Source organism: Psittacula echo (genome assembly GCF_963264785.1).
Source record: "Psittacula echo genome assembly, chromosome: 1".
NCBI lineage: Eukaryota > Metazoa > Chordata > Aves > Psittaciformes > Psittacidae > Psittacula > Psittacula echo.
The window spans coordinates 99,345,140-99,367,278 of record NC_137735.1 but is presented as its reverse complement, the minus strand read 5'-3'; the positions used below and the strand labels follow the sequence as shown (position 1 = coordinate 99,367,278).

At 45.3% G+C, this 22,139-nt stretch overlaps 1 protein-coding gene across 1 annotated transcript in view; it reads right to left on the bottom strand.

The window, feature by feature from the left end:
• Positions 1 to 493: 493 nt before the first annotated feature.
• Positions 494 to 22,139, bottom strand: part of CACNA1C (calcium voltage-gated channel subunit alpha1 C) — a gene marked incomplete at both ends in the record, with an annotated part of 484,825 nt that continues 463,179 nt past the window's right edge. Inside the window, 14 exons of the mRNA XM_080614946.1 lie at positions 494 to 790; positions 1,059 to 1,382; positions 4,136 to 4,239; positions 6,231 to 6,340; positions 6,722 to 6,850; positions 9,551 to 9,903; positions 10,568 to 10,702; positions 11,849 to 11,976; positions 13,381 to 13,482; positions 15,680 to 15,782; positions 17,382 to 17,478; positions 19,136 to 19,263; positions 20,144 to 20,309; positions 21,081 to 21,172. Of these exons, the coding sequence (XP_080471072.1) occupies positions 494 to 790; positions 1,059 to 1,382; positions 4,136 to 4,239; positions 6,231 to 6,340; positions 6,722 to 6,850; positions 9,551 to 9,903; positions 10,568 to 10,702; positions 11,849 to 11,976; positions 13,381 to 13,482; positions 15,680 to 15,782; positions 17,382 to 17,478; positions 19,136 to 19,263; positions 20,144 to 20,309; positions 21,081 to 21,172 (2,268 nt within the window). The remainder of the gene's footprint in view (positions 791 to 1,058; positions 1,383 to 4,135; positions 4,240 to 6,230; positions 6,341 to 6,721; positions 6,851 to 9,550; positions 9,904 to 10,567; positions 10,703 to 11,848; positions 11,977 to 13,380; positions 13,483 to 15,679; positions 15,783 to 17,381; positions 17,479 to 19,135; positions 19,264 to 20,143; positions 20,310 to 21,080; positions 21,173 to 22,139) is intronic.

The window sequence follows — 22,139 nt, the reverse complement described above, 5'->3', positions numbered from 1 at the left end:
TTCCTCCTCCACTTCGCGGTACGGGAATCCACAGCAGAAGAAGTTCTCCTCTCCTTCCGAATCAAAGGGCCTTGGCTTTATGGAGACGGTGAGGCTCATACAGAATATGTGCAAAATGATTTTTACAAGCAAAGTTGAAAGACACCCGTTTGACGCAGGGTCCTTTTGGCTAGGGCCATCCACAGGAAGCTGAGGTTCCCCTATGCGCTTGGGAGGCAGTCGTTCCTTGTGCAGGGACTGAAAAAAAGAGGGAGCTGGCTCTCCTCCTCTTCCTCCTCCTCCTCACTCTTCCTTCATGGACACATGCTGGGGTTATATCCGCTCCTGAAAAGCTTTCTTACACCACCCAACTCTGCGACTCGTCCCAACAGAAATGAATGAAGAACGCTGTTCCGGTTACTCCAGGTCACGAGAACAGTGAGGCACTTCTGAAACAAACCCATTAGGAACATTGAAACAAATAAAAAACCAGCATCGCTTCCAGCCCTGGCAACTACAGGCTGCTGATATAAATCCTGCTGTCCTTGAGCTCCTCCTGACTTATTCTACAATCCGGCTTCTGCACCTCTTCCTCTTCCTCTCCTGCACTGTCCTGCCCTGGGTCCCTGCAGTTAACAAAAGGCAAGAGGTTGCCATTGGGGCTCTGCTTGCTGTTACCATTGAGAATGTTGTCTGCTGCATTTTCCATCTCTTCTATCGTCATGTCACAGGCGTCTGCGAGCTCCTGGGTTGTGACCTCAATGAACTTTGGATCTTGAGCAAACTGCATCAGTCCTTCCGAAATCAAGACCTTCAAAAGCAGGTAGGGAATCAGAGACAAAGACAGAAGTTAGTATCCTGCATCATCCACCCTCTCACACTTCTAACACAACCCCTTTACCACTGTTTTCCCTAGTGGTCCTTTTCTTCCCATTCATGCTGTTAACCCCTGCTTGGAGATGTGCTCTCCTATGCTTGGCATTGTGAGCAGCAATGTGTCTGTTGCCCTGCTCTTCCCAGGGCTGTGTTTCTAATTGGCCTTGACACTGCTCATGTCCTTTTCAACTCTGCAGTCTTACCGCTTCAACCAGGCTGCCAGCGCTGCCATGAAACTGCCTATTGCTCCCTCCGGTCTGGCTGGGGACGGTGAGAGAGACTGGCCTGGCTCTCCTCGGGCTGCTACAGCCGGTGTTGTCAGGATACTGGGAGCTGCAGTGTACTGATGGGAAGCTGCTGTTGAGCTTCTCGCTGGACTCTGCCCCGTCCAGGCGCAGAGTTGGGATGGTCTGTTGCGGCCAGCCACGGTTGCAGGGTGTAGCAGGAGGCGTTGCACACAGCCGAGAGAACATGGTGGGGGAATGGCTTCGCTGGAGCAGGGGACTCAGGCCGGCCACTGCTAACGCCTGTGGATAGAGGAGGACCAAGATGAATGAGAGTTTGCTCTTAGCAGTAGGGCTGGAACCCTCATTCTGAAGGCTCTGCAGAAACTACCCGAGAAAGGCGTGGATGGCTTCAAGGCTCATGAAATGAGCTGCCAGTTCCTGGAATGGTTTGGGTATTTGCTGTGAACTCATTTTGCAAGCTTTCCTTTGAACGGTGTACCCTGTGCTAGTGCTGAGCACCAGATTGAAAGCTTTCATGACTGCAGTTCTTCAGCCTTGGAGCCACTGCACTGACAGGAGGAATGCAGCCCTGTTCCCTGCAGCCTTGCCAGAAACACCACCTCTTCTCCAGTGGGTGAGACAGCAATTTGTTTTCCCACCACTGCCACCACCCATACTGCTAGCTATTACTGCCAATTGCTGTGTTTTCTGTTAAGTGTCTACTGTGGAACCTGAACAGTACCAGATGTGAATTTTAGATGTGTCTGCAGTTGGCAATAACTGAAAAATCCACCACTGGATTTTAAGGCATCTGCTGTTGGTGAGAGGATCAATAGCTGATGATTATACTTCGAGTCATCCATTCCTTCCTGTAATCATATACACAACCTCTGAGTCATCCAGACTCCTTTTATAACAAATTTCTCAAGAAGCCTGCTGTTGCACAGGGCTGATCTGATGCCTTATTCATGTGACTGCTGCCTTGTTCCATAAGGAATACAATCAGAATCATAAGGCCATCTCACAAAGCTCACTGATGAGATGTATAAGCAAATGAATCAATGCATAGGGAATACAAAAGCATGTGGATTGTGTTGCGGGGGATCCTTGTTTGGCTTACCCAGCTGCAGCTATCTGAAGGCTATATGTTTAGCCTAAGTTAACTGTTTAGAGAGACACCAACAAGCCTCCTGCTTCTTTTTGATACCTGCCTGAAAATGCTATGTGGAGGATGAGACTTAGACAAGACTTCCCTTTTGGAGATGCTCTTTCCCTCTGCTAAGCATAGTGGGACTGAACTGACCAGTTTAAATTAGAGAGCTAACTTGAAGACAGCTGAAGTTAAGTGAGGCTGAGTCCATCTGCCACTGAAATCCTTGGGAACTGATAACCATGCTATGCTGATGGTTTCAGTGATGGATGAACAAAAGAATTGTCACCTACCAGGTTCACTGAATTTCTCAGGAATTAGATGTCAGACATCTATCAGATTTCAGTGAGGAAGAAAGCCTTTAAAAATTATGCTGTATAAGTCATGCTCAGCAGGCTACGATGGCCTCAGCACATCCCTTAAACTGCCAGGGCTTCAAAGAGAGCCATAGATCTGTCAGGCAGGACAACTAAACTGGTTTTTCAGCTTATTGGCTGAAACATATACAAGGCATTTTGGCTAAAACATAAGGTTCTGAGGAAGTTGAAGGAAGCTCTTAGAGACTGCTTTGAGCTTCAGTTGCATATATTTACATATTATGATGAGTGAGTATTTTGTGAGAATACCTCTTCAAGCATTCACAGCAACCAAATCTATTGTGCTTAGCAGAGGCAACCTTTCCACTTTATGTTCTTATTTTAAGCACTGTTGGAGGCTAACATTTTTGTAACTATATGAACACTGCTGAGTCTTGTCAGCTGGAGGCCAGATGATTATTTCAGGGGAACCCTTCAATATGGCTGAGTGACACTGGGGTGGATAAATCCTGGTGGATAAAACCTATCCCTCTCAGTTTGGAGCTGCATGGTGGGATGAGGAGGGGTGAAATAGCTCCATCCTCTTCATACAGGTTGGAGGGAGGTGATTCTGCCAGCTGGGTGGGCTGAGAGGGTGGGAGGCTTGTGTCCCCTCTGCCTGGCCTGCCATAAGAGGGCACGAAGTCTCAGGAGGGCTGTTGGCTGCTGTGGGGAACATAGGAAGCTGTTTCCTGCCCACTTCTCCCTGCCCCAATGCATTTGCTGCTTGTCCTTGCCAGAGCTGTAACTCTCTGCAGAGCACTGCTTTCTGGAGCTTGATCCTTAGAGGATAACTGGCTGGGAGAGGAGGTAAGAAAAGCCAGAGAGCCTCAAGCATGCTCATCTCTCACTCCTCTGCTCTGATTTCTCCCTCCTCACGCCCCTGCTGTCTGTCATTTTCTGCCCCTGAGGCAGCCTAAGGAGGTGGCAAGGCTCTTCTGCCCTGTGCCAGGAACTACACAGAGCAGGACACCACACTTGCAAGGCTGGCACTACCATCTCTACTCATTTCTTTTATGGTGACAAAAAGTAGCATCATTAAACTAAAAGATACAAATCTACTCTGGACTGTGACATCTAGCATACATTTGCTAGGCTGCTGAATGCACTTAACAAAGGGCTTAAGATGTGATGCAATCAGTTTATGTTTTAAAATGATTAATTACAGTTACTGGTTGCCTTTAAAGTAGAACCTGTATTTTTTATTCATATGCATACTATCATCAAAAGCAGTGTAATTGCACTCCAGCATGCAATTTGGGTAGATATTTTTATCTTTCACTTAGTTTTTTATTTTACTTATTCATGGACATCAGAAAATGGCAAGTCTTCTGACTCCAAAGAACAAGTTCCTGTAGCATTCTTTGGGGAATGATAAAAATCCTGAAAGCAGGAATGAGCATGATGGAAAATAAGTTTTCTAAAAATTGGACATTTGATATGGGTGAGCAACTGTCCCCAATGTTTTTTAAAAAGTTGGTTGGAATTCAAGGAGGCTGCAGATGGTATCAGTTGAATTGTTGGGCCCTTTATGAATTAATGCTTACCTGATGATGTACCAGATGCAAAGGCAGAACTGTCTTCTGCGAGACATCTACACCCTGGTTTTTCTGTCTTTTCAGACACTCTAAGTGAAAAGATGCTCTTCGACCTGTAACAGAAATCACACACAACTGTGTTCATCACTCATAATACACTACAGGAAATTGGTTTCAACTTCTTTTACAGCAGTCCCATTGGAGACAGGGCAAAGTCATATACATTTTATTCAGTGTCCACTTTCCCTCAATACTTTGCCCCTTCCAAAGCATTTGTATTTACAAAAAGCAGTCAGGCATCATGAACCAGCCAGCATCACCTCCCAGACAAACTGCAAGATAAAATTCTGGATGATGATTTGTAGTTACCCTCTCCTGAAACACTATCCTAGCAGATACAATGCAGCTGATTTCCCTTCTAAGCAGCGGAAGTGTTCTCATAACCCTGATTCAGGTAAAGCCCTCAGCGGGACTCAGAATGGTAGCTGAGGCTCTGGTGCTGTGCCTGGCTCTACATAACATGCAGGAGCAGACATCAGGCTGCTCAGGTGACATCGACCTCCTGCTTGCATGTGATCTGTGTCCCTTAGCTGCCAGACATACCACAGCTTATGAGGCTGTGTCTATAGCAAGGTCAAGTGGAGTGAATTAATCAGTGGAGGAGTTCACTGGTGAATGGAAGGCTTCTTATATGGACACTAAGCATTTTCAAAATTTGGGAAGAAGGGATGAGAAAAAAGCTTTTTTCTCTTAGGGAAAAAAAATAGACATTTTAGGGGGAACTATAGAAACAGTCACATTGTTTACTTGCCATAAAACTGATCTTTACTTCTGTAAATATGAGAAAGGTACTCCCTGTGTGGGAATTTAAAAGTACTATAAAGTATGTTTGTGAACAAGTGCACAGGCTTTACTTCTGAAGAATGGCAAATAAATCCAGTATTAAAGATTAAGCTGCATGCTGTACTAAAATATTTTGTGGACTTCTTGATCCTGTTGACATTTTTCAAAAGAAAGAAAATTAGAATTCTGAAAAAAGTAAATGTCTGTGATATTGATTTGTTGAGAAAAGGCCCTCTAGGGGTGGAGGGAAATGTGTTAGAACCCAGAGAATGAACACTACAATGCAGATAAAAAGTATTTTCTCTTTCTATAGAAAAAAACCCCAAACAACTAGTAAGATGGGTATGACACCACTGTATAAATATTCACTGGAATGTAGTTAATGAAGCACTGTATCGAGAACTGACTGCAAATTTAGCCATACAGACAGATATAGGAACTATCATAGCCTAATATTTTAAGCTTTGAAATAAAGTAAGTACTTTTAAAATACTCTATTGTATAAGCAACCTGAAGGATTTGAGTGAACACAGAGTAGCCTCACTTTAAATATTACGCTACCTAGCCTGTCACTGTTATTTTGTAAGAATATATTTTATATAAGGGATTCTTTTTAGTTTCTTCTCCAAATGTGCTTTTTCTTCAGACCAGGATTCAGGAAAAAGGCTGAAAAATATTCTACATTAAAGAGTCATTTTCTTCGAGACTCTCACATTTGTTCTGATACTTCTATAAAATCCTGTGACTCATGGATTTCACCTGAGTGTAGCTTGCGCACCCAAGCACTTGAAAATCTCCAGGTACAATCAGAGCAGAAAGCAAATTTGTATTGTATTAACTTAATCTGAAATTGACTCTATTCATTGTAGCAGACAAAAGAGACAACCTCCCCTTTCTCCCTGATGAATGCACACAGAACAGAATACTGTATACTCAAGGCTAGCCTATTCGGTGACTCCTTGGTGACTGTTTGGAGAGTCTACAGTACTCTAATAAACTCCCCTAATTCACAGACAGGCTTAATCAAACAGATCGCATGGACTATCCAAACAGCCAGGTTCATCTACTGACTGAGCATAATGTCAGTTGAATCATGTGCATGATCAGGATCATATGCGTGCTGTGGGATTCCTGGTCTCACAAGCTAAATGCAGCAAACAGCAACACCCGTGCCCACACATGCTGGGATTCCTCCAGCAAAATGTGAGAATTCAGTTGAGGCAGAGGAGAGCACAGCCCACTTGTCACGATGCGGGGTTACCTAGTGCTGAGGAGCACAGAAATCCTTTCTTTGGAGAGTGCCGGCTGTCTTCTCCTTTGTTGTTTTCTGGCGGAGTCAGTTGTCTGTTTTCATCATCTTGGTATGCAAGCCTGGAAAGGAGAACAGAGGAAATCTAGAAAAGCAGCTGATATTGGACAGAATAACTCCTTTTCCAGCAGGGGAGCCAGGAAAATCATGCTATCAAATGGAAGCAATAGTAAGCTAGCTTTGAGCTGTAACTGGTCCAGAAGCAGTAACAAGAGACCATGTGACAGAGAATGCTCTAAATGTGAGATTTGGGAATGTTAGATAGTAGATGCAAATATGGAAGAAGGCCCTGTAGATCCAGATGTTTCATTCAAAGGAGAAGGAAAATCCTGGGTCAAAGATGCCTTTTCCAATGTTACTTGAAGAAAACCAGAACCTCTTCCCACCTCTCCCCTTTAATCAAAGAACCACCCAAACACCTTGACTAAAGCTGCAAAGCTCACATTTCGGTAGAGAGCAGACTTGGTTCACTACAGTACTCAATGTCTTCATTCAAATTTTCATCATACGTCTCATCCTGAGACACTTCCTCTTGGCAAACAATTGCCAGCTGGCTGTCTCTGGAACTGGAGCTAATGAGCAAAAAAGACAAGACAAGATACGGAGATGGTAAAGACAACCTGTTATAAAGACAAGAATGACAGGCTCCATCTGTCTCAGTTTATTATAATGTTGAAGAGCTATCATAGAAAAATCAATGACTGAATAGAGCTGCAGAGTTCACAAACACAAAACAACAACCTTTGGCTCTATCTTCTTTCAGAGGAAGAGCTTCTTAAGTCAGTGCTGGACAAATATTACTGTCATTTATGACTACATGTACTCTATAGATGTGCAACATCACACTGACTGTATTTCCAAAGATACACCTCACTGAACTTGAGGTAAAACCTGAGATGGGCTCTTGGAAATACAGCTTTTTCCCTTGTTGCAAAAGCCTTGGCTACAAATTTCAGAGAAGCCTCCTAGACACTAACAGGAATGCTCTCAGCTCTGTGGTTTATTCTCTGCCTCCCAAATCCCTTTCTGTGCACATCTCTGCCCTCTGCCTTCTGTTCACCCTCTTGTTTCTTGCTGTCTTTTCCATTTTTCGTCCTTTTTCCTCATCACTAACCACAGAGTGCTTCTACTGAATTCAGTAGGATCCATTCAAACCCTTAAGTGTGAAAGCCCTTAATTCCCTGTTTGCCTTCTCTTTGTCCCTCTGTTTTAGGTCTTGGCCCTCATATTTCACTTCCTTCTGAGTTTGTGTTTTCTGAGGAGCAAAGTGAAATCTGAAGGTAGTGTGAACCTTTGAGAGATCGACATGGAGGTATTGGAGCCAATGTCAGTCTGTTACTAGCATTTGCAGAAAACAGCAGTATGGCAGGGTTTTTCTTATATTTCAGGGACTGGATAGGAAACATTATTTTATCATGTGCTTTAAGCAAAAAGCATTGGGAGAAATGTGCATACACATGGTATGAAACAGCCTGTAGGACAAGAGTGATCTTCCTGCTGGTGTGGGAAGCAAGTAAAACTGCCTAAAGTGCAGAGGGGAGAAAATAAGTACATGGCAGCTCCCCCTATTCAACAGTCTGTTTATCCAAAACCATACAGAATTTTTTGTACTAACAAGCCAGGGTATATTTCACTGTGCTGTCATCAGAGAGTGCCTAGATGTGTAACCCCAGCTAGAAACTCTAATACCCCCACAAATCTAGAAACCAGCTAGAAACAGACTATGCATCACTATCTGCCTGTGGGCAGAAAAGCCCTGAGTTTGGAGTATTTTCTGGAAATATCATGGTGATCATTAACTCTTTTTCAGCCCTACTGACACCAAAAATAAGAGGTCATATTCAGCATTAATGGAGATTTGGACTTTCAATGGATGAACGATGGATCTTACACCCAGAGTGCATTAGTGCATAAGGGAGAACACGTACCGTCCCAGTGTTTCGTAGTAATGCGTCCTAATTCAAGGAAGGTGCCCAAGGAAGCAGGGAGAGAAAAAAATACCATGTTAGCAGTGTTACATCAGCACAAGTCAGCAAGGGGGAGGGCAGATGGTAAAACATATTGTGCAACTCCTGTGATCTCTCTCAGGAAGGCACAAAGTAATAAAAATACTGGACTCTTTACTTGAGCAATTCACAGAACCATAGAATGGTTTGGGTTGGAAGCGACCTTAAGATCATCTAGTCTCAACTCCCTTCCATGGGCTGAGACACTTTCCACTAGACCAGGTTGCTCAAGGTCTTGTCTAACCTGGCCTTGAACACTTCCAGGGACGGAGCATCCACATCTCTGGGCAACCCATTCCAGTGCCTCACCACCCTCACAGTAAAGATCTTCTTCCTTATATCTAATCTGAACTTCCCCTATTTAAGTTTAAGCCCATCACTCCTTGTCCTATCACTACAATCTGTAATGAATAGTCCCTCCCCAGCACCCTTATAGGCCCCCTTCAGATACTGGAAGGCTGCTATGAGGTCTCCACACAGCCTTCTCTTCTCCAGTCTGAACAGCCCCAGCTTTCTTAACCTGTCTTCATGTAGGAAGTGCTCCAGCTCCCTGATAATCCTCTATTTTGCACCCACTGAATTTCCTCTTACTTTCTTATTCTGTCCTTTGCTGAGGCAGCATTTCACCTTTTCACATTGCTCACTCTATGCACTGAGAAAAATTGTCCAGCTCCTTTCTCTGTTACTGAAAGGGTTAAAAATATCCCCCACTGATAAAGATGATACCCCTTTCATACTTGTCATCTGTGTGTAAACATCCTGAAAGCTGTCCAGAGAAGGGGATTTTATCTGCTTTGCAGAGTATTGCATTTCTGAAAACCTTGCCTTCCTCCTCCCAGGATGCATTTGATGACCTCTGGAGGGATGTGACCCACTGAATGAAAAACCACTGACTTCCACAGAGCTCCTTATTGGGTGCTTAAGAGGTGAACTGCAGTTTCCTGGTTACCAGTTGATGAAACACCTCCCTGTGGTGAAGGAGGGATAAATAAAGCTCCTTTTGGTTCTTACAAAGGTTTTTTTCATGATAATTCACAACAAAATCAAGCGTGTTGGTCACTAAGAGTGCAGTGGTCTTTGCAGTGGTCAGCCAATGCACATCTGTTGTATGGTGGGCTTCCGCACAAGTGGAGAGCCACAGGCTCAATTCAGCCTGCAGGCTGCGCAATGTCTGGTGGGTGACTTCAGCCGGGCAGCAGTGCTCTGGTGTCTGCATGCATGTTTCTATACCTAGTCCCTTGAGTCACTCACTGCTGTGAAGCTTACCTTTTGGAAGGTAGTTTCCAAGGAGCCTCCTGTACATGTATGGTGGGTGACAAGGGGGTCCCGTGGCCTTCCACTGTGCTGACAGTGCTGGGGTAGCTGGGTGGGCTGGGGAAGCGGCACAGGGCTGTGTTGTTGGCATTGTTGATGTTGGCATTGGAGCCTGAAGATGAGTAGCTGCTGGGCGTGAAGGTGGAGTCCACCAGCTTCTCATGAGATGGAGACTCGGTATCTCCCTGGTTGTTGCCAGACTTATTGATGTGCAAAGGTCGCTGGGTGGTGAATGTCTGAGGGAACGCACTCCTGCCATCACTTTGGTAATAGCTGACATGGTTTCCAAACAAGCCTCCAGCTCTCTGTCAGAAAAGAAGGAAGGATTTTCCCTTTGTGAATGAGAAGATGTGCAAGGGCCCTAGTGTTTCCTGCTTAGATTGCTGTTGACGGAAAAAAACCCATGAGGGCCAAAGTGTGTGTGCACTGGTGCTCTCTTTTCTAGAGAGACTAGGTACATGCAAGCCGTGAAAGCTTTAGCTTTCCAAGATATTTCAGAGGACTGGCCAGGAGCATAGGTAAGGCAAAGAAAAAGAAATATTACCAGAGGAGATTATTACAAGTAATAGGAATGAAATAAGAAAGAGAAGATTTAGATAACTTGTACTTTTTTGGAAGGATGCTACTTGTACCACTGAAAGGAGAAGTGAACAAAAAACTGAAGTGTGCCTTGCTGCTGCTCTGTGGACTGTAAGATAGCTGAACTGGTGTATTCTTCAGACTCTTTGGCCATTCTCATTCTGCTTTTACTTAGGTTTTATGAAGGAAACTTCCATTGAGAAGAAATGGGATGAAAACCATAACAAGATCTCAGGATCTGGCACCCTGACTCCCCCACTCTGTTTTCTAGTAGGGTCTAGAAAACAAGATGGAGAGCTGAGCTGAAAACCAGAGTGCATAAAAGAGAATGTAGCACTCTGATCTCAGCTACTGGTCTAGCCTCAGCTTGCAAACTTGCTGAGTACCTACCCGGAAGATATCATCTTCAGAGGCAGCAGACACAGCTTCTTTCATGGCCTTGTCTAGCTCTTCTTCAGCTGTCAGGTCTCCAGAGATTGCTCGTCTGATCTCTGGCCCAATGTCGTGAAGTGTTCGCAGACCAGCCTGCAAAACAGCAAACTATAGAGCTTCATATCTCCGAGTGGTTTTATGAGGGGTAAAAGCAATTCTATTTCTTCCTAAGCACTGCAAAGCCCTTTTACTTAATATAGCATCCTTAACTCCCAGAAAAACACCAACAAATTCTGTTCTTTCATCTCCAGCTTAGAGAGGGTGAAACTCTTAGCAATCCAACCCAGGAATGTTTATTGCTAGTCCCCTGGCTTCATCACAACAGGACACAGTCATAAATCCACACACAGGCTTGACTAAGCAAGTCTACATGCTTTTTCAGCTTTGGGTTCTCAGATCCACAACCAGAAGCCCTGGAGCGGCCACAGTTCCACCTGAACCATGGACTCTGCACTTCTGAAAATGTCTTCTTTTAAATCAGCAGCTTAAATATGGATTTAATAGCTAACCTTCTGGACCTAGACAGTTCTGAAACCCCTCACTGACTGAAATCTATTCCAGGGAGTCCATCCAGGAAGGTAAGCTGTGGGTATGCCAAGACCTCAATCTCTATTTGAGCCTGCGCCACAGCACTTTTTAGCTTACTGGAACTCCAGTCACCCTTCTTCCTTACAGTACCCTTGAGGGATGTAAATGGGGCTGCTTATACATTCAGTGAGGCTTTCTCATTCTTTCACACAGCCTGGTAGTCCACCCAGTGAACATGTAGCACAGTGGTGAGCAGATCCCAGGTCTTAGAGCCTGATGTCCCATTTGTTGGATGGCACTGGCATCCAGGTATGCTTTTTTGCTTTTTAACTCCTTTTGCCCCCTGGCAACATGCTCTCCCTGACCCTGCTATGGAAACTCCCTTCGGAAAGGGTAGAATGAATGTGGTAATAAGCGTATGTCTGCTGGACACTTCATACCAGTTCTCTAAAAGGAACTCACATTTGAGATATTACCAGCAGATTGATAAACTGTGGATATACCTCACTTGTGCTTTCCATCTCCAGAGCTAAGGGATGTGGCACGTGGTACCTGCATGTTTATCCAAAAGGACTGATGTGGTAATTCAACGGGTCTGCAAGCTCCTTTCCACTGGGGATAGTCCATTCCACCCCCCAGCACGGTTGAGAGGGAAGTGGGGTCTAATGCCTCTACTGTACCACCCCTGTCCGTTCTGTGCCCGCTTGTCACCTGTAAGGAGAGTGCGTTGCGCTGGGAGGGCTTGCCCACCAGTCCTTGTTCTTTACGTTTCTTGAACTTCCGGAAATATTCCTGAATCAGGAAAGTGGCATAGAACTTCCCAACGGTCACCTCATCGTCTGCAAAGGGGTATTAAAAAAATAAACAATTAAATAAGCAACTGCTTTTACGCAGAGTAATTGCTAATGTGAGCCTTGCAATTCACAGCATTAACACTAGGCACCGCAGTACAGCTTAGGTTTTGATGGCATCAGGATGCAGGGTTGAAGGAAGGGATTGCTCCATAGCCAGAGCTTGCTGTAAGTAGTGAGGAAGAGAGGTGCATGCAGTATTTGGATAGACTGGCTCTGCTGGCAGAGAACCTCTGTAGTCATGTACCTCTGGATGTATGCTGTTTATGCTGAAGGGCCTCTAACCTTCGCAGTCTTTGGTACTGGTTTACCATGTAAGATCTTGCTATAGCAGCAGCCTCCCTTCTGCGTCAACGCATGCTGCTCTGTCTTGTGACAGCCTAGGGTAATACACACCCAGAGTCTGGGCTCACCAACAGCATTTGACTGACCATCCATTCCAGACATGGCCTGGCCATTCTCTGCGTTGAAATTCTGTCTGGTTGTGCCTAGCATGGACGCGAATGAACCAAAATGATCACCTATCCCCAAAAACGCAGTCACTGCTGTATCCTCACTCAATACAAACTGTCAAGTTTTATACAGTTAACTCTCCCCCCTTCTCCAAACCCACTGGAAATGTTGTAAGACACGGTCTGCTGACTTCAGAGCAGCCTGAGCAAGATGCAGGATCTGGCTGCACCTGTTAACTAACTACCAAATGCTGTTTTGTGCTATAGCCCCTGCAGCTACCTGGAAAGTCAGCAAAGGCCACACTGGATGCCCATCCACCTGGGGTCCCAAGAAGCCTAGCAAATGAGTTGCCTAGAAGCCTGCAAATTACAGCCTTACCAGGGATGCTGCACAGAAACCCACAGCAATCTGCTATACCAATTCAGCCTGGCTGAGGAATGTCCCTAGGTACACTACTAGACTTTGACAGCTATCCTAGTAGAAAGCAGTTATGTGGGTAAAAAGAGTTATATCCATAGTAAAGGTAGCTTTGTTAAATATGAAGGGTTTATGAGGTGTGGCTGCATTCTTGAGTGTGATGCAGCCACATAAAATCCACATCATTGTCCCGTGAGCTACTTTGTTCTGCCTGCTTCCTTTGCCTCAGCAGGCACCAGATGATGTCCAGGGGGACAATGCATATGATCAAACTGGGGCAAGATCTGGGAATAAAGGTTTCTAACTCTTATTTATGCAGTTAGAAGCCTCATTTCTTAGCAGTGAGAACATGAAATTTGTATTAGTACAGGCAGAAACAGATCCCAGCCTGATGAAATGCAGGTAACAGCTTGTAGAAGAAAGCTTGCCCCTCACATTCCACTTGATGATCATGAGGTGCAGTAGGCCATATCAGGTGAGGAGAGACAGAGATTCAGACTGGGACAAGATCCCTGCACTCACCACCTGCGGGGGGCACCACCTGGTCCAGCAGCTTCATACTGGTGCGCTTCCAGATTTTCTTAATTATTGCTCTCAGCTCTTCGTTGGCTTGCTCCAGGTTACCTGCAGGGTGAAAATCATCAGAGACAGGGATTCAGCAGACCCTGCAGAGGAGCAATTTCATGTCTGGCATGGCAATCTTAGGAGGTAAACATCACAGCTTTTTCAGTAGTGGAAAGTTTTGGGCTTAGAGATGCTCTCACCGTTGCTAAAGCCCCCTCACAGCAAGAGGTCTTCTTCCTAAATATGTATAGTCATCTTGAGGTAGGAAGGTGACAGTGTTACTGACTGTGATGGTGTGCAAAAGCCAGAAACAACAGAATCATAGTGCTACTTCTTTCCAATCTCATCTAACACTTAAATTTTTAATTGAGATCTAGTGAAGGTTGAATATGATGAGAGTAGAGGTCAGTTGATGGGAAACTACAGCTTGGGGAACACAAATAATTGCCAGTAAAGATGCACCTAAAAATCTGAAGGCCTGTGCCTGATTGCAGCACTTACCAAGAATTACCTGTTGCAATCCCTGCTTCCCAGCAGAGACCAAGTTCTTCACATGGTGCAAATAGTCTGCCTTGGAGAGTCTGCACAGTGCTCTGACAAGGCACTTCAGGCATGTACAAGGTTTTCACTATTCAACTCAGAGGACTGTCCCAGGAAGTTTGTGTTTATTCTCTGAAGAGCAGCATAGGCTATAACAAGCCTTTTATGTAACTGTCTGAACTTAGACTTTACATGTTCCTCCAAGGGGTTCTGAACTAAATAAGACATTAATTAAGCCACACTACCTCTTTGAGAGTGAGTGAAGCAGGTTCGATTTATATCCTTTCCTTCTAGGTAGCCATTTCCTCCCAGGTGATTCACCTTCAATTTTATTTCTTAATTTATGTACATTCAGACTCCTTATAATTGAAGCTCTCTTGTCTCTCTAGGTAGCATGGAACCACTATCTTGTCCTCCTAAAGGTGCTATTCCTGCAGCTTTTCTTATTGCTCTTCAGCATTAAGGCTTTTCGGTGTGCAGCACAGGGCTCTGCATGGCCGTAGCTCTCAATAGGATACAGTGAAGACAGGGATACTGAGTAACTTGCTGAGGATGACACAGGAGGACAGCATCAAAGGCAGAAATCTGACTCAGGATGGCTGATTCCAAACTCCTGCCCTAACTAACCACTTAGAATATCTTGCTAAGGCAAGAAAGCAAGCATTTTGAGGCTTTAGGTGGTTTCCCAGGAGTTCAATGGCAATGACTTTGAGAGTTTGAGGCAAAGATGGACAAGAAAATTGAGTCCTTTTTGGGTCTTTGTTTCATAAACCACAAGATGCCCTACAGGGATTGTGGTTGGCTTTTTCTTCAGGAGAGCCTCTTTGGCTACAGGTAAACTTTGTTTAGCACAGTATTCATGACCTTAATATGGTTTTTTGATTTTACCAGGGTTTTTTTTCTCAGCTGTCAGTATAATCCTGGCACAGTAAGCTGGGGTTCTGCTGGTCTCTACCTTCCCATGCCTGAAACGTAGCCACTCCTGAGACAGAGGTGTTCAGCTGTGAATCACAGACCTACACACTCTTTTAGTGTCTCATTAATATGTGAAGCCAGGTTTTGACTCAGGACCAATATCTTTCATTACATCAGGTGACAGAGTGCAACAAAGGGGACAAGCTGAGCCCAAAATCTTGTCTGCTTTCCCAAACTGCACCTGCTGGTCTATGCAAAGCTATTAACAGCCCCTTTGCTTCTCATGTGTCTTTAGGTCTACAACATCACTGTCACTACAGCGTGATGTTAACTCATGCTAATGGAAGCACATGAGGAGTTTTAAGGAGGTGAGACTCTTGAGTCCAACCTCTTTTGCCTCCCTTGGACTGGAAGATCAGTGGTAACAGCAGTCAAAAAGTGGCCCAGCTCTGCAGCTAATTTGTACAAGGAGAGTCTTCTTTGCCCTTTTTCCTTCCTGTGGTTGCTGTTTGAGCAGACATGGATCTAAAACTTAACTTTGAGACCACTGTAAAAAACATGATCAATACTCTGAAATGGTAACATGGGAAGCACCAGCTTTCTAAGGAATGGTGAACACTGTTTTCTCCCTAGAAGATATTCCTCCAAACATCTTTACATTGTTTTTTGTACCATGTGCTGCATGTGAGTAAGTGGGATCATTTTACACAAGATGTTCTTATTGTTGTATTCCAGTTCAGCACACTTTAGTGTGAACATCACTCAGCTACCTTCATAACTTTGCAGTCAGCAAGCTTCTTACCTTCTGTCTTGATCCTCAGTGCTGTTCTGACCAATGCAAAGAGAGTGGCATTGAACATGACAGTCCCATCACTGTTCAGTGGCATATTCATGGAAACAAGGCGCTGCGGAGTAAGAAGAGAACAATCACACTGCCAACAGACAGACTGAAGAACGCTCTTCCTTATGCCCTCATGATGCCCTCAAGACCCACCACCCCTCTTATGTGAGCATCCATGGCCTGTGGATTTAATTACACTATTACAAAAGTATTTGTCACATCCACCAATGGTCCCAACAATGGTGGTTTTGCCCTGGGGTCCCTCTCTCATTGCTAGATACTCTGTTTTCTTCAGTGTGGCTGTCACTTTCTAACCTTCCTTTTTCCCACTAGCCAGTGGGCATTTGCCCACAGTGTATCACACAGACATTTGTTCAGTCCCCAAACTATTTGCCTTTTAAATGACACCTTGTTTACTTATGAGGAGCAAACCGATTTCTTCATACCTCATAATGCACTTGCAAAGCTGACTGCACTAAAGCTGTGCCTGGTTCAAATGTATATAAACAGAGAGCAAGAATCTTCCTTTCAGGTGACAGGCTTGAAAGAAAGGGAATTAGCCAAACCTGAAAGCTGTTCTGCTTTATCCAACTATTCCCCGTCTCCCTCTAAAACAAGGCTGTGGCTGCCCTGCAGTAATTCTGTAAAGCCATGCAGGACAGAGAGTGAGTGCTGAGTACTGTTGCAGCTGCAGGGTGAACTTTAGTGAGACTGACAACATATGTCTGAAGCAGATGTAGCAGAGTCACCAGATCTTCCATCTCTCAGGAGGTAAGAGACATCAGGGACTTGGTTTGAATGCATGCTTTCAGGGGTTGATTTTGTTTGAGCTGTTTCTTCTGCCACTTTCATGCAACAGGCCTGGTTCAATACCAAATTGGAGGAAAGGGTGTTATTCCCCATTACTACCCCTGCAATCACAGTCACAGGGGTTTAAATCAGACCGAGAGAACAAAGAGCTGCTTGACAGCAAACTGAAAGGGACTGGAAATAGACCACAGAAGTCACGTATTTCTGTGTACAGGCCCCAGGCTTTGTATCTTGCTCTGACACAAATATAAAGAACAATTGCAAGTGTCACATACGAACTCTGGGACTTGCAAGGAGATGAGCAAAGATCTTCAAGTAAAGGTTATAAACATGTCATTATTCACTAGAGAGAGTCCTTTTTCAGAGCCAGAGTCTTGCAACTAAAGAAACACGTGATTTTCATAGAAAATCTGTCCTTGCCCTTCATGCATTTTAATACCATGCTCACCATGCTGTTTAATATCTCTCAGTTATTTAAGCAACAATGAGATGTAACACTAGGTTTTTGGTGCACTGCTTAGTCGAAAGGAAAATCTCAGAGATATTTTTATTTGCCCTGTTATTCCTGTCTGCCCTCATCTGTCTTGGGATGTGTGTTTGATACCGCAAACGTGTGGTGGATTCAGTGCTTGATATTTGAGAGCTGTGGTTAGCATGAATGCTCCCTCCTATCTAGAGAGGGTTGGCAGTGTGCTAATGTCTCTGATTAGCAGAAAACCTGCCTGCTGGTGACCGTCCAGCCCAGTAGACTGGGAGGCACTCAAGCTGAGCAGCAGGGTTAGCTGTAAAAATGCCACCATGGGCTATTTAGCTGCTGTGCCTCCCAGCCTTCCCCGAGCTGCTGTGTGCTTACTTTGCAAGCCACCCGGTGAGGGCAGAGCTTCCCAAAGCCCAGGGGTGGCTGAATCCGTCGGAGCAGTGTCACCACATCCAAGTGTTTGATCCGTCCCCTAAAGAAGAAAGCACAGTGAGGGTCTCATTCTTACCATGGGGTGAGCTGCTGATCCGCTTGCAGAGTGTGGATGCAGCTAGAAGTATCACTAGATCTTTGCAGCTCCACACTGCCACTCCTTTAGCTTGAGCATAGCTTAAAGTATTATGTCAGGCCTCTTGCAGTGTGCATTACTTAGGATTTGCCCAGCACTCGTATAACTCCTACTAGTACAAAAAACCCAGCTGTCAGTCATACATGAGTCAGTACTTGCAAGAATGGGCTTCAGTGTTTTGAATGCTGCAGTTTCTTAGTGCATGAACAGATAATTTGGGGTTGTCCTGCCACCACTGACCTGATCAAAACCTGTGGCTGCTTATTTACTTGTTGGTCTTAGGGCTATAGCAGGCACAGAGGGACACAGGATCTCTTTTTTATTGGTGCTTTACCTCTTATGTAAATAGCTCCAAGCCACTGTCTTTTGATACTTGTTTATGCTTTGGGCTGTCACTGGAGATAGTGCAAAACAAAGTGCTAAACTTCCTCCACAGCAGCAGTTGTGTTTCTTTCAAGTTCTGTAAATGGCATCTCAAAAGAAAAATTCTCCCATGGAGGGAGGAGAGCAACCAGGGCCAGAGCTGGGGCTTCAAGCCTGGGACATGGATGGGAAAGAGGGAAAAAAGAGCTTCCCATTTATAGATGTGAAGGAACAGGATGTCATCTGGACTGAGCAGCTATCTATTATATGGCTTCAGTCCCTGCAGTTTTGCCTTCAAACAAGCACAAATAGCAGCATCTGTTTTGTTAGCAAACAGTATATTTATTAGAATTCTGTGCTTATCCCCTATCCATATTAAAAGTCTCTCTGGGAAGTCACCATGGATGGGAAGAAGGGTTTCAATTTATGTATCACCCTGATAACGTGACATGGCCTCACATACTGCGGAACCTGAGCCCAAATTAATCTTGACACTATGTTCCTAAAGAGATCTGCTTTTAGTTCATGCCAAGATCTCTTTCACAGTTTTTACATAATGAAAGGGGCTTTGTAATTACAATTGTCAACTGTACTGTAATGCCACAGGGATCTAAATGCACTTTAAGCCTAAGCATGTGTTAAACAGAGCATATAATACTGAATGTCAGTTAAGCCCTCGTGTGAGTTGTTCTTGTGTAACTTTAAATCCCTGCAAGTCTACTGATGTGAATAACCCCGCAGACAACGTACCGCTGCCATGTGAAGATACAGGTTGTGATGGGCCTATATGACAAAACGGAGATTTGAGCACAGCAGCTCTACTGTGAGTAGGAAGTCAAATAGAAGTCATAGCTCAATATCCCAAACACATACAACAATAACCCCACCCTCTAACCTCCTTTGCTCAATCTCCTGCTGCCCCATCCGTCTATACGCCCTCCTTCCCTTTATATCTCTCCCTGACTGAAAATGAAGCAATGCCCTGCCAGCTAACACTGAGATTTCTGTGTGTATCCTTGCACAGCTGGCTTATGGAGTCGCCAGCAATATCCTAAGGAGGTATCTATTTTAGGATTCTTTTCAGAAAAAGAAGTGTTCCTGCAGGAGGAACATGGCACTTACTGCACTGGGTCTAGAGAACAGAAAATAATGGGCCTGTTCTCCTGAGGAGTCCTGATATCCAGGCTAGGTTACTTACTTGGCTTCAGGGTCGTACTCTGCCCAGATCCTTTTAAACTCATCCAGGTGGTGTGGTCCTAAAATGGACCAGTCCCGTGTCAGGTAATCAAAGTTATCCATTATAACAGCTACAAAAAGATTGATGATCTGCAAACAAGGACAGAGATGACTTGATGGATGAGACAGGTAGCAAACAGTAGACTTTACTGTGTTCTCCACTGAAGGGCTATGTTTGGACTCATAAAACTAGGAAGCCATTGTGGGTGGGTTCTCTGTTCTCCTATATGCCAGCCCCTCAGTTTAAATGGGAAGATCCCAGACGTGGGATATCCTCAGCTGGTCACATTTTTCTCTTCCCTACTAAATGGATGAGGCCCAGATTTGCTGAACGCTTGGACATGGTGTGATGGCTTTTTGTTTACCCGTGTCTTTGCCCAGCAGAATGGGGTAGCGGTGCGAGAACCTGGGATTTACCCTCTAAAGGCAGTGGGGCCGAGATAAAAGCCCTTTCTTCTGGCCCAAGACCAGAACTTTTCAAATGTTGCTGCTGTTCACTGGGAGAGTTTTGCGCACTGTTGCCAGCTGCAGAGCATGTGCTGTTGCTCTGAGCAATGCTGCATTGCCAACATGGAGCAGATGCAAGTGGGATATGTGTATTCTCACAGTCATTGCTGCTGGCAGGGGAGGAAAAACCTGCTCAGCAGCCAGAAGGAAGGTAGGAGGGAAGGTGGGAAGTGTGGCTGAGGCGTTGCTAGCCTCAGCACAGCCCACAACACGCTAATTTGGTTTTCTCATTGAGGAGGAGGGGGTAGATCCTTTGCCGTGCACAAAGGATTTGGTTTGGAAGCAGAGCATCCCGCAGAGCATCCCACAGAGCGGGAGGGAGGCAGGAATGGCAGAGACCAAGGGGGTGTTGTCACTTAAAGGGTGGGAAAGACCCCACAGGGAGACTTTCCCTTGTTGAGATCATTCTTCTACTGTGCACAGCCTGACAGAGGACAGGTTTCAGTTGCTGGAGCAGACTCACCAGGAAGGCACAGAGCATGTAGAAACTGATGAAATAGAAGACAGCGAAGCTGCTGCCACAGGAGTGATCGGCTTCAGTGGAGTTGGCTGGCTCTGACTCTGGGTCACACTTCTTATCTGGGAGACATGCCAGCATGATTTCCTGCCAGGCCTCTCCGGTGGCACACCTGGGCACAGCAAAGGGCAAGAGAAGACAGTGAGAAGGACTGGCACATTAAGCACCCTGCTCCTGGTCCCATGAATATGAATGGGAATTTTGCCACTGAGGTCAACTAAGAACAAGTTGGGCTGATGGCTGGGCTTTGACATACACTGGCATACCCTCTTTTTGGCTTTGTTGTCATCATCAGTGTGTTATTCCTAAATGGCTTTGGCCAGTCTGGGTATGGGGCTGTTGTGCTCCAACCAGCCAGAGTCATTGAGATGTGTGTGACATGTCTATGGACTGCACGAAAAATACCCTTGAAAACGAGGAGACGGTGATGAATTTGTGCTGTCTCCCCACCCTGCCAGCACCCATCCCTGACCCCGACACACCTGGGCACAGCTGGAGCAGGATAATGTGCTAAGCTGAGCAGGGCATGGCCATGCCAAAGCACGAGTGGGAGTTCATGTCCCTTTCCTTGCTAAAATAAGCTGGGAGTCATACTGGATTTGAACAAAAGGAGGAGTTTGTGATGCATATCAACACTTGATAGCATTGAAAACTGGCTACTTTCTGAGCAGGAGGACTTGCCACCCTCCCAGCACTGAGTGCTGGCCAGTGTACAGGGCTTAAGGGGCTGGTACTGTCATCTGACACAGCTCCTAGGTTCCCCTGCTGAGGGACAACATGTTGCTACTCACCTCATGAGCATGACACAGTAGAAGGAGATAAGCTGTGCCCAAGAGGAATCATGCTCCTAGGCTGACACAACCCAGAGCTGTCAGACACCCACCTGAAAAGCAGCAGCACTGCCTGGGGGAAGGTCTGGAAGTTGTTGTTGCGGTTGATTTCTGTGGTATCGTTCAGCGCAATTTTACCAAACACCTGGCAGGAAGCAGAGGTCTTTTCAGATTAGCCCTGCAAAACCCCCCAGACCCCTTGGCCCCATCCTGGCCCTGACAGTTAACAGAATCTGCTCTTCTCTTAGAAAAAGACATTTCCACAAGTCTTTCATATTTGCTGCTCGTGCTTTATCGCTAGAAAAGCACTCATTTTGTAACAAGAGGCATCTTTTGTTAAAACAAAACTTCTTCATTTCATACACTGAATACGTGATATGGGGCCTTGTTTTAACAGGTACTCATATGTGGAGAGGGTCCAGATAAAAGGAATCAGTAACAAAGAAGAAAAAGTTTATGTCTTCACCAGGAGGAAATGATAGCAAAAGATGAGCAGCTCTGTGGGATGCCTTGGATCTCCCCAAAACAGTGTAACGTACATTGCCTTGGATCTGGAGATCATCCTGCCTGCCTTTCTAGTAGCCTCCCTTGTTTCACATCATCCCCTCTTCCCCAAAATGCAGCAGTGTGAAGATGGTACCTGGATTTGCCCAAACAAGGATGGATTACAGCTTCCTTCCATGCCCAACCAACCTGCACCAACTGCACCAACTGCACCAACTATTTGATCCAGGCACAGCACGAAGTCCGCAGCCATGAGCAAACCTCTTTAGGAGCCTGCCCTCGGGTGTGAAGGTCCCAGTGCAGGACAGTTTCAGGCTTCTTTGGAAAAGTCTTACATAGCTTTGACACTTTTGGGCACCAGGGCTGAGAGCTTAACAAGCCCTGCTTTGCAGAAAGGTCTCTGCACAGCATAGTCAGTCAGGACTGTTTATTCCCCATCAATAGCAACGTGACAGAGATCTCAAGGACTGAGAGCTGTGATCTTGTAGCCAAAACAAGCAGCAGGAACAGAGCAGCTCTGAGAGAACATGGAGCTCCTTTTCCAGCAAATGTCACTGATAATTAACACCCCAAGAGAAACAGTGACGTGGAGAGAAGCAGGGACAATG